Source organism: Charadrius vociferus, unplaced genomic scaffold, assembly GCF_000708025.1.
Source record: "Charadrius vociferus isolate BGI_N301 unplaced genomic scaffold, ASM70802v2 scaffold1010, whole genome shotgun sequence".
Taxonomy (NCBI): domain Eukaryota; kingdom Metazoa; phylum Chordata; class Aves; order Charadriiformes; family Charadriidae; genus Charadrius; species Charadrius vociferus.
This window is the reverse complement of record NW_009646217.1, coordinates 10,818-23,025: the sequence shown is the minus strand read 5'-3', so window position 1 is coordinate 23,025 and position 12,208 is coordinate 10,818. Positions and strand designations below refer to the sequence as shown.

General features: G+C 47.1%; 1 protein-coding gene across 1 annotated transcript in view; it reads left to right on the top strand.

Moving 5' to 3' along the window:
- The window catches only part of FRAS1 (Fraser extracellular matrix complex subunit 1), a gene marked incomplete at its 3' end in the record, with an annotated part of 102,952 nt that overhangs the window by 80,245 nt on the left and 10,499 nt on the right, over positions 1-12,208 (top strand). Inside the window, exons 37-50 of the mRNA XM_009879515.1 lie at positions 1-161; positions 1,574-1,722; positions 2,170-2,332; positions 3,082-3,217; positions 4,300-4,496; positions 4,903-5,056; positions 5,640-5,903; positions 6,019-6,207; positions 6,623-6,742; positions 7,221-7,400; positions 9,421-9,545; positions 10,246-10,386; positions 11,335-11,562; positions 11,846-11,959. Coding sequence (XP_009877817.1) covers positions 1-161; positions 1,574-1,722; positions 2,170-2,332; positions 3,082-3,217; positions 4,300-4,496; positions 4,903-5,056; positions 5,640-5,903; positions 6,019-6,207; positions 6,623-6,742; positions 7,221-7,400; positions 9,421-9,545; positions 10,246-10,386; positions 11,335-11,562; positions 11,846-11,959 — 2,321 coding nt within the window. The remainder of the gene's footprint in view (positions 162-1,573; positions 1,723-2,169; positions 2,333-3,081; positions 3,218-4,299; positions 4,497-4,902; positions 5,057-5,639; positions 5,904-6,018; positions 6,208-6,622; positions 6,743-7,220; positions 7,401-9,420; positions 9,546-10,245; positions 10,387-11,334; positions 11,563-11,845; positions 11,960-12,208) is intronic.

Genomic DNA, 12,208 nt, shown 5'->3' with positions numbered 1-12,208 from the left:
TCTCTGTCACCGACGGTGTCACCACAGTGACCACAGTGCTGAGGGTGGAAGTGTCCCTGCTGGATGACAGCGGTCCGCAGCTGGCCCCGGGCTGCTTGTTGGCAATCACCGTGGCTAGCAAAAGCTCTGTGACTCTCTCTCGATTGCACCTCGCTTATATTGTAAGCTTTCATCTATTTCTAAACTCAGGGAATGCTGCCAGCCTCCCTTTCCTGATCCCCCCACAGACCCTTCACCACACACACCTCTCGGCCATCAGTGTGGATTCTTGGTAGAGAGCTTGAATTTTGACTGTGTCCCGACTGCTGCTGCCAACAAGGGGATAACAGACTCTTTCATCCATGAGAACTTAGTTAATCCTAGGTTTTAGTATCAAACAGACTTGCTAATAAAGCACATGGATTTGCTAAGTGATAATCCCTTGAAAATTTCAGCCCCCTCACCCCCCTTCCAAAATTGCCTGGGTCGTTTTTTCTGGACATATTTGAAGGAGGGAGGTTTAAGCAACCCAAGATGCTGCACTCCTTGGTAGCTTGGAGTCTGTCCCAGGGATTGCATGCTATCCTGCTGGTGAAATTCAGTAGAGGGGTGTTTTACTCCCTGCAGATGATTTAGCAGCAAGTGCACTAGCAGTGGGTGTCAGGTACGCAGATACCCTCCCCTTAGGGAGGAGGGAGGAGAGATTGCAGTGCACGTGTGAGGCTGGAGAGACCTAAGGTAGTAGCTGACAGAGATGGTTAGGGAACTGCAGGGGGTGAGGTAGGATACGAAGGCAGATTAATTTTTTTTCCTAGGGATCAGGCTGGATACAAGTCTGGGGTCTGTCCTGTTCTCCTTTTAAGGAGGAGGGCTGACAAGGGAGCTGTTCAGATTTAATCTGAGTAAGAGAACATTTAGGATTTCATTCCTGACCCACATGCTGAGGGTATGAAGATTTCTGCTCTGGGTCTTACCTTTCAGGCAACCGACAAAAACTTTTAGAAGAAAGATGACATTCGAGTTGTGATATCATAGAGGTGATTGCATTTAGTGTCGTTAAAACCAGCCAAAATCAGCTTTTAGTTTCATTTGAGTCTGGGTTTTGCAGCATTGCTCCACATTAACCTTTGTTTTACTAAGAACTGAACGTACTCTGTGTCTGTCTGAAGCACTGGTGGGCAGCAGTTGCTCCTTGTGCCAGCTATCGGCTAAATTTTGGCTCGCTTTTATCTGGAGTCAGGAAAAGCATATTACATAAATGGTTCCGTCCATTAGGAGTGTAAAGTAATTCGAAAACAAAAATACCAGGTTTATGCCTGGGAGATTGTTCTGATGTGATACAAGGACACAAAGAAAAAACTCCCTGAGCTGAGAGAAAACGAAGATACATTTTGTGGTAGATTCTGAGAATGTCAACTCAATTGACTCTCTTCTCATCAATAGTGCTTTGTTTAATATTCATCAGCTGTGGGTCTGACCCAGCTAGCTTAATACTTTTCCCCATAAAACATTTTATTCCTCTTTCCATTTTTAGAGGAGGGAAACAAAAGCTAATCTTGTCTTGTTTTGATTTGTTTTGTTTCTTCATGTTTAGGACAACAATTCTCCTGACTCAGAGATAAGAATCCAGTTAATATCTCTGCCTGCATATGGCACCCTCTTACGGATGTCTGGCTCTCATGACGAAGAGCTTTCCAAGGTTTATAATTTCACCATGGAAGACATCAACAATCAGCGGATCAGGTATCAAAGAGCTATTCTCCTTCAAGCCATGCCAGCGAAAAGCTCAGTGGGCTTTCCGCAGGGATCTCTGGGCTACGTTATGTTAATGCAGTGTATCAAAGATATTTTTTCCTTTCTTGGTTCTAGTATCCTATGGGATTATGAATGAGAGCGTTTCCTGTGTGGGGAATTAGGTGTTTATGCATGTCTGAAATGCCAGTAGTTGACGCAGCTTCAAATTATGGGATTTTTTTTCTGTGTCTGCAATGTCATGGTGATACTTTAGGTAGGCAACACCTAAAATGGGGATTTAAAAGAACTCAGGAAATGAATGTGAAGGAGGGCTGGGAACTGAAGTACCGCCACGCTCTCAAGAGGTGTGTGTTCACCTCTAAATGCAGGGAGGAGATGTATTTGCCTGACTGTCAGGGAGACTCCCTGAACCGGAATGTGTTCTGACTTTCACAGCTACTCCACCATGTTTGAGAGCAGCAATCAGCCGGTTACGGACATCTTCCACTTCGCTGTTTTTGATGCTGATAACAACCGGCTCGACAGACAGATGTTCACCGTCACCATCACGCCTGCCCAGACGATGCCGTCGCTCATTGCTTTTGCTGACCATATCACTGTAAGTGGCTACCCGGGACACTAGGAACAGTGACAAGAATGTCATAGATGTGAGGAACTGAACAGCTTTCCTGAATTGAGGGGAAATCACTGAAGAAACATGGTGTTGTACATGGAATCCTGTGAGTGCAAAGGATTAACAAATTACTTGGAGACCAGAGAAGGCTGACGATAAGGCTGCATCCCAGAACCTCATCTGCTTACCTCTGTTCTAGTCAGGAGCCGGGTTCTCCCTGGGGTGTCCTTGTTGACATCAGTGGAACAAGCCTGACTTAGCCCTGTTTAATATTTGGCCCCTTATTTCACCAGCTTGTGTGTAAAAGGAGCAGAAGAACAAGTCTGAAAACATCTGGTGCTTTGGACTAATACAGAGCATTTCAGACTTCTTATCAAAGCCTTTTGAAGTCATCTCCCTCCTTTCCAGCTTTGCATTCCCCCTCCCTTCCCTTCAAAAGGCTCTCCTCAACAAGAAATGCAGATCTTGCTTTCCAGGAGGTCAGCATGATTCTGCCAGTTCTCTTCGTGCCCTGATAAAGCACTCACAGGCTCCTCTTGGGGGCCGGGCTGGCTTTGTTCTTCCCATCCCACCTCACCTTCCAGCTGATTTCATGCATAAGAGATGTAGGGGAGGATAGGGCAGGACTTCAGAGACCGGGCAAGCCTTTTCCGTAGAGGCAGCCTTCTTCAGTAAGAATTTGTGTGTTGCTGTGTGCATTGGCGGTAGTTTTGCCATACGCTTTTGCTTTCCAGGTGGATGAGGGGAGCAGGGTGCCACTGCTGGCGCATCACCTCTTAGCTGCTGATTATGATACTGCTGCCAAGGAAGACCTGAGGGTCACAGTTATCACTCTACCTATGTATGGCTACATTGAAAACACTAAGACAGGTAAACTGCTTGGCTCTCTTTTCCTCCTCCTGGCTGATGAAAGGGAACGTGGGAATTGCCATACTGGAGCACATTCTACTCTGTCTCACTGCAGTTCCTCAGTGCAGTGCTGGTTGGCATCGGTTGATCCTAACGAGCTCGTAAGGTCAGCATTACAAGATAGACTGTCTCTGGGGAGCATTTCCTCCTAACTGTCGTTTGTTGGAGACTGGTCTGTGTTGCGAGGTTGGGACATGAAAAGCCTCTTCGAGCCCATGTGTTGTATTTTCATCATGCTATATTTTGGCTGTCTCTGTTACACAGAACAAACTTTGCTAGATTCCTCTAAATGTCCCAGCAAACTTTAAAGCTGTGAGAGCTGTGGCAGAGCGTGGCTGGTAACATTCTCTTGTCTCATTGTATTATCAAGAAAAGGCAGGATTTATACCATACCGTCCCAAGATGTTCATCCAGGAGACTTGTCTGCTTAATCCTGTGGGTGGTCCTAACAGGAGTGGCATATATCATTTTACTTAAATCATACCTTGCCTTTGTAAAGTATCACGGTGAGTTGGCCAGTTGTCACGGTTTGCCGTGTAGTGGCTTGTTACAACACCGATTGCCTTCCTTCTGGAGAGCACAGGTTGTGAACCGTTACACATCATCCCTCCTAATTGTGTCCCGTGAATGAACTCCAGTTTGTCCCGTTTTGGTAACGGTGAGACTCTCTCCTTGAACGGGCAACAGCTGGGTGATTTCCTTGGGTATGAGAGGTAGTTTTGCGAGGTGAAGCTTGATGTGGAGATTGTCTTGAGGCCAGATGGCACATTAGCCGTTGTCTCATCTCTGAAGAAAGCCTAAGTAATTCTGGGATGTGGGATTGCTTGTACTGCGCATAAAACTGCAGCTTCCCCTAATGCCTACTCTAATGCAGCAGATGTTGCTTTCTACAAAGGTCACAAGATGTGTGAAAGCCGTGTTGTAGGAATGAACATCCTTCTGCACCCTTCGCAATGTGCCGTTCTTCTCCTAATCCTGCTGCTTTTATTTTTACTTTATCAGTGAATTGAACATCCTTTCACTAGCGGTATTCTGGTTTGCAGGTGAGAGTTTTGGCCCGCGGAGTGAGTCTGCTGTGACCGCAGATGCGTCCTTTTCCCTTCAAGATGTTCTAGAGAACAGCATTTACTACTTCCAGAGCGTCCATGAAAGCATCGAGCCAACAAGTGATGTTTTCAGCTTTTATGTGAGCGATGGCTTCAGCCAGTCTGAGTTGCAGAGCATTAACATCACGATTCAGGTACGTCTGTGCTCACTGGCTGCCAGAGCCCTCTCCTTTCACGCAGATACATGACTTTTACAGCGCAAGCTTTGCTCACTCCTTTGTAGTATGTGGGAGGGGGATTAAAGGGAGTTTCCTTCCTCCTATCTGTTTGCTTCCACTAGTACAGGAACGTAGTTCCCCTGTAACACCAGAAGAACAGTTGTGCATTGCAGCGTCTTCCCCACGGCTTATTTCTCAGATGTCTTCTCCCTTTTAAAAGCAGCCATGATGCTGGATAGATTTGGAGAGGCTGATGTAGCCCATTGATGGATATCAGCACCAGTACTATCATTTGGGAGCTTGTATTTCATTCAGGTGGGCAGCGGTCTTTTCCCCTTGGCCATTTCCCTTTTTTGACTGTGTGCCTTTGGGACCTGTGCAGCGACAGAACGATGAGCCCCCGAAGATGGTGCTGGAGCCTGTCAGGGTGCATGAGGGCTCAGGTGTGGTCGTTACCAACGCCTCCCTCAACCTGCAGGACTTGGACACCCAGAACAGTGAGCTTGTCATCGTGGTTACCAAAAGTCCTGAACATGGTAAGTCCTGACAAACTGGGGGGTGAGAGGGAGAGAGCATGTCTTTGTGCGTCAGTGTCTCTGTGTCTTTATATCCATGTGCGTGTAACGGCCCCTGATGTAGAGAGGAGCCTGGTGTATTTGTATAAAGCACATTTCATCTATGTTCGGACCAGCAGCCACAGAGGGATTGTGCTTCAGAACAGACCTATTCTTTGAGAATCGTCCCTCGCTATTTGTGGGAGAGGAGAAAGGGGGACTGCATGCATTTCCCTAGCAAGTTCCCTTTTGTTTTACCCCATTTCCAATTCTGGGCTTCAGGTCCAAAGAGCCGAGCAGCTAGCATCTCTCTGCGGTGATAAAGCAGGGCAGGGTGTCAAGTGAAGACTAGTGTCATGTTAAACTACTGAGGGCTGGGCACCCTTTTTCAGATCTCGTGTATGTAGCCAAATTCTTATCAGTTTTGGTAATAAGCAGATAACTTACTTCAGTTTTGCTAATAAGGCTGTGTCCACCTCTGTACATCCCACTGAGAGCTGGCATGGAAAGAGTCCCCAGAAGTCTGTCTTCTCCCCGTAATTTTCATCCATCTGTTGTTTGTCAGGTCATCTCCGCAGGAGGCAGACTGCTGCAGAGCCCCCGGAGCATGGACATGTGCTGTCCATGGGCTCGTCCTTCACCTACCAGGACATTTTGGATGAGCTGATCGTTTATACTCAGAGCGGTGCAGCAGCACAAACAGATGAGTTTGGCTTCTCCATCACGGATGGTCTCTACATGCAGACAGGGAGGCTGGAGTTCTCCATGGAGCTGCCGAAGAAGCAGCCACCCACGTTAGCTGTCAACAGGGACCTGCAGCTCCCAGCTGGTACGGGGAGAGGGAGGAGAGTGGTATTGCTTGGTATTGTTATATGGTCCAGTCTAAACCAGTCGGTTAGCTGGATTGGCTGAAGCTGTTGGTGGACTTTCTTCCTCTGGTCCAGGCTCTGCAGCGCACCTCACAGATCAGCACTTGAAAGCAGCAGCTGTTGATTCAGATGACACAGCGATCAGATTTGTCATGAAGAGGGATCCCAGCATGGGGCATCTGCAGTTGACCAAAATTGATAGTCCAGTCCACATTTCTGCCAAAGGACCTGTCCAAAGTTTCACCCAGGCTGATATAAATAGAGGTGAGAATGCTTGATTTTAGATAATCACAGCAAGTAATATGTGCCGGTTTAGGTAGTCCTGCAAGGCAAAGGGAATTGGACTCGATGATTGTTATGGGTCCCTTCCAGCTTGAGATATTCCACTATTCTATGATGTTTTTGAGAGCGGGAGGATGACTTGAAGCAGGGAAGGGAGAGGGATAAAAATAAGATAAGGTTGTTATGTTAGAGCAGAAACACATACCATTAAGCAAGTGTTAAAGAAGTGTCTCTCAGCAGGAGAAAAAGAATAAAGAGAAAAAGTAATGAAACCCAAATCCAGGAGCTCTGTCAAGCCCCAAGTCCCTCGGCTTATGGTGCCAGCCTGACTCCAAACTAAGAATTAAATGATGCAGCCTGTAATAAAACACCTGTTTTCTCCTGTTCCTCTCTTCAGGACAAGTGGTGTACATTCACAAGAAAGGGGATCCTGGGGGAGGTTTTGCCTTCACCTTTGATGTGATCGATGCAGATGGCAACAAACTGACGGACCAGGTTTTTTATATTACTGTATTAGGTAAAAGACAGTGCTGAAGTTATGTTTTCTTTGCTGCAGAGCTGTGGCCTTCATAGATTCCCATCCCACATGAACTGCAAGTTAAGGTGTAGTTCCTGAGATGTGGTTTTTATTCACTGTTTATTCAAAGGCCTTTGAAGTTTGGGGCATGGGGAGAGTTCGCGGATGTAAGGATTAGGTCTTTGGCTTCTGACAAACTCACTGAAATAGGTAGAAAAGTTGCCCTTAATATCTTCATACTGTCTAGATTGTCTTTAAAACGTTATAATGCTACCATCCCCTCAATTAATGCCACAGTACCTCTTTTGGAATTACCAGTCTGGGAGGTGTTTTGTTGTCTTTTGCTTGAGCACAAGTACCGGCTTTGAATAACACCAAGGAAAGGAGGATGACATTGTCTTTTGCTTGAGCACAAGTACCGGACCAAGGAAAGGAGGATGACTCTCTCCTAACTAAGCTTTGTATTTAACCCTTTCAGAGAACAGATTTCCCCCCTCCGTCATCACTAACAAAGGGCTGGTCTTGGACGAGAACTCTGCAAAGGTGATCACAACCCTCCAGCTCTCTGCCACTGACCGGGACAGTGAGCCGACCCAGCTCCAGTACAAGCTCACCAAGCAGCCACAGCTGGGGCACCTGGAGCACATGGCCTCCCCAGGTTAGCAGGATGGTATTTTACTGAGTTGGGTACTCCTAGCAGCAAAGCACGGGCGGGCTTTTGAGCCCTAAAGGTTCACTGCCCGAAAAATGTGCTTGAAGGCAGCAACACAGATTTCTATTGTTTCCCAATAGAAATCAAACGGTCGTTAGCCCGGAGAGTTGGAGAATAGGGTGAGTGGGGGCAAGGCAGCCCAGTAATTGCAGATGAGGATTTATTCAGCCTCTGGGTGAGTTTATGCCCCGTGGTAATCTTGCCTGGTGGACTTTGCAGATCAGTCCAGCTTGCCACTGTGTGAATCTCCTCTTTCAGGACCTATTGCTGCATCTGCGTGACAGGCAAACCTTCAGCCATGCATCCCCTTCATCCATGGTAATAGAGCCCACCTTGGTGAACAGACAACTTGCTTTCAGTCCCCCTCTTGGCCAGTATGTCCCTTGATCCCTAAACACCAGTCTCTTTTCCCAGCTCTGCTTTGGAGAGAGGAAGGGAACTAACCGCTGAGTTAGTTTGAAAGGAAAATATGTTGTGGAGAGATGGATACGCTGGATAATGAATTCCGGTAGTTCGGGGAGGTGATATTGGTCAATCCTGTGAAACTCAGAAAATAGTTACCTGCAAATGTCATCCGAATTTCAGAGTTGCCTTCCATGCCCACTGACAGTATGAGTGTCCTACCCCTCTCTGATGAATTTGTCTAAATCTATGCTGTCTGATCTATGCCTCTGATTTAGACGATACTCATCTAAGGTTATATTTCTTCTTAGAATTAGATTTCTCATTAACAAGAGATTGAAGTGGAAATACCTGCTGTGTGTTTTCAAGATGCGGACAGTCCCTGTACAGCTCAGTTTTAGTGTGTGGTTTGCCTCATCTTCTCACAGTATAAGATGTCCTCTGGCAAACATGTTGAAAGGGTAGGAATAATGAATGGAAGTTATAATCAGCAAACCCCTTGCTGTGGGAAAATTAAAAACTTGCAATATTTTTGTCTAAATTGCAAACTAAACAGTGAATCTTGTACTTTGGAGACCTGAAAGAGCTTGATTAAGGATTTTATTCCTCCTGTTATGTGATGATTCTGATTTCTGTGCTTTTTCATGTCTGTGACGGACTAAGTCAGATACAGAGTCACCCACTGTGAGTCGTTCTCATGATTTAAATGACCTCAACCTAAGGGAGGAGTACTGGAGTGTTCAAAAGAGAACACAAACCTTTAAAGCTAATGAACTCTGAGGAAACCTTGGCTAATCATCCAGTTTTGGCTCATTTATTTATATCAGATCCTGGTATCTTTTGTAGTGTGGCCAATATTTGTCAGTAGCTGTTTAGCATGATAAACTGGCGAAAAACTTTTTGTCAGAGTTTTTGTTGTTGTTAAGAGCAGTAAAACTGTCAAAGCAGCAGTGAGAGTTAAAGGCTCAAGTGGTTTTTAAAATGCTTGTCGGGTACCTTTCTGTGTCTGTGTCACCCCTAATGACCTGTAAAGATGTCGCTGTAAGTCAGCGTTGAAAATGGGGCTTAGTCTGCCTGAATGCAGGGGTACAAGGAGGGGAAAAGAGAGCAGAGACTGTGAAGCCATTTTTTGAAAAAAGCTGTGAGGCCAGGAAACATTTTGCCCACGCTCAGTGATGCCCTGCACGGGAGGGAAAATCGAAGTGTTCAATCTACTGTTTTTCTGACAGCTTCTCTCTCGCTCTCTGCCCAAAAAGGCCCATCCATCCCCAACAGGGTGTCTTGGCAGTGTGAGGTGCCGTTGTAAAATTGTCAGTCTGGGAAGAAGTCTATACTTCCTTTTGCAGAAGGGGTGGCATTACCTTAATTTTAAAGATGGTGAATGGAGTGTTTAGGAGACTCTGTGCCAGCTAAATCCCTGACTCAGCTGAACTTCATGGTACAGCCTGAACTGGAGCAGAACAAGTCAAGACTGAGTGCTTATGGCTAGATACGTCCAGCTCCGTGCATTTTTCCTTGCCTCGCTCTTTCTATCACACATTTCCCCCTACTGTTCTTTTTCTAGGGACAAGAATTAGTTCTTTCAGCCAGGCAGATTTGGCCTCTCGCAGCATCCAGTACGTCCACACCAGTGACATTGAAAAGCATACAGATGCGTTCACCTTCTCTGTTTCTGACGGAACGAATGAGGTAAACCTCAGCGTGTTTTTTTGCCTGAGTCAGAGCGGGCTATTGATTCTGTAGGGTGCGATGGGACTCAGTTTTCCTCTTGCGTGCCTGCGAGAGACAGTTACACGTAGCAAAGGAAATTAAGCAAGCCACACACGGGCTTGTCATTTGGCAATGGTGGGTGCTCTTACATCCCATGCTGCGAGAGATTTTACGTACCGCAGGGAAGGGAGCGAGCCCCGTGAAGGGAAGGGGAAGCCACCTGAGATGTAGCCTCATGAGACTGGTTTACCAATATTTCAGTGTCTGGTTTTGATCTGCTAACCAATTGTTCCTGGAGCTCAGCTTTGATCCAGTGCACTGACAACACACCCAGAAGCACAGTTAGACCCTTGAAAAACATCTCCTTCAGGGTGCCTGAACGGGAAGAAACATAGCTGCAAATAGAGGGAGAGGAGCAAAGTAGAATGAGGGAAGGAGGGGAAAGTGGGTGTCCATAAATATCACAGAAAGAGGAAGAATAAATTAGTGGGGAGGGATAGAAGAGGTCATGTTTACAAGATCTGAACTCAGAAGCTCTTGTTTACTCACTAAACAAGGCTGAAATGAAGCGACCCAAACTCAGTGGATTACTGTGGTCTCCTTAAAGCATTACTGTTTCAATAGAATTGCACTCTTGATAGACTGAATTCATCAAGAGAGGCTTTTCCTCCTGTTCCAGGTGAGCCAGACGTTTGACATCACCATAAACCCTGTGGATGACTCCTTACCCGTAGTGCAAAGCCTCGGGATGACAGTTCAGGAAGGTGTGAGAAAAACCATCACAGAGTTTGAGCTTAAAGCAACAGACGCTGACACAGAGGTAAGGCAGGACTCCCCCCGCCTCCTCCCTCCCCTGTTCTGCTGCACATCTGGGCTATCAGCAAAATGGGCTTCTGTTCAAAGAGAGAGATTACAGTGAGCGTCATCTCTCCCTGTGATCATACCCTGTCTGATCACAACATCAAACAAACAGCTCGTGGGAGGCTCAGTTTGTATATAAATAGATGAATGAGCGTTTGAGCAAAGCAAAGCCCTGGCTTGAGAAATGGCTTCATCTGAGATGTCTCTCCAACACATAAGCAACAAACCTGCGTGGAAAACATTTAGAAGTTGTGATAAGAGCTAATGCTTGCCCTGTCCCACCTTCTGTCTGAACATTGCGGATTTGAACTGAGCTTATGCCTAGCCTTGAGATCGAGTTTATGCCTGGCAGGGATGAAAATGACATTTCCTCTTCCTCCTGCTGGGTCTGGCCGGAGGCTAAGCGGTGTCATGTTGGCTCTGCCTCACTGCGCTGCATTTTCCCTGCAGTAAGAGAGCTTATGGCTGCCTGTTACTGCCCTGAGCCAAAGATCCTGCCCCGAAGGTTGTCGCTGCTTCCACCCTGACAGAAGTGACAAGGGGCCTGTTGCTTAGAATGGCTGTGGAATGGGGGACTGCTCTTGTGTTTGAGGGGTTGTCACGAAGGTGGGAGCCATCTCAGACCAGCCGAACCAACAGTTAGGTGGGACGGGTCTAGCCTAGCTTTCCCTGATCGGGGTTGTTTTGTAGATAGCCACCGTGGGAGAGGGATAAAGACAGGACAGGGCTCAGGGTGAAGAATCAGTTCAACACGCGGTGCTACGTTTCAGCCCCTGTTTGGAAACACTGTGCTAGGAAAGCTGTCTGGGCGTAGAGTCCCTCTCCAGGTATCTCAAGCTGGAAGGACCTGCCTGCCCTGGTCCTGGGGTCACATCATCAGCTTTGCCGCTCTGTCTCCTTGGTGCAGGCTGAATCAATTACGTTCACAGTCATGCAGCCCCCTCGGCATGGCCTGATTGAACGCACCAGCAACGGGCAGCGCTACCACCAAGCCACCACCTTCACAATGGACGACATCTACCAGAACCGCATCAGCTACAGTCATGATGGTAGCAACTCGCTGAAGGATCGCTTCACTTTCACTGTGTCTGATGGGACCAATCCCTTCTTCGTTGTGGAGGATGGGGGGAGGAAGGTAAGGGGAGGAGAAGGGATGTGAGGAAGACCTTCTATAGCTAACAGAAAGCTACCTCCTCTCAGAGAAAGGGTGACTTAGCTGCTGTCACTCCACTGAAGATAAGGGCAGAGTATTCTCAGTTATGTGATGCCATATGCTTCTTCCCTGGTGTACCAGCCCTTGTATTTGCCAACTCGCCCCAGGACTTGATCCCAACAGAGCTGAAGGGATCAAAGGTGGTTATATGGTGGATGAGGCTCCAACTCCCAAAGTAACTTCTGTCTCTCTGAACTTTTGTCAGGTTGTGACAACAACACCGCAGCGCTTTAAAGTGGACATTCTCTCTGTGGATGACGGGACACCCAGGGTTGTCACCAACCTGGGTTTGCAGTGGCTGGAGTATGTGGATGGCAAGGTACCTGCCTGCTTAGTTTGTTCCTCAGGCTGTTCCAGGAGAAGGAGCTTCACAGGAGAACCTCCTGATCCTTCAGCATTTTTATTTTTGTGATAGAGAAGAGGTGTCCCTCTGTGCACATGAAATGTCTTGGAAGAGGCAGAGGTGTGCAGGGACGCCTTCACTGCAGCTCCATTAGCTAAACCAGGCAAACGTGACTCCAGGGCACTAAATTGCTTCCTGAAACATCCCCGTCCCTTACATCAGCAG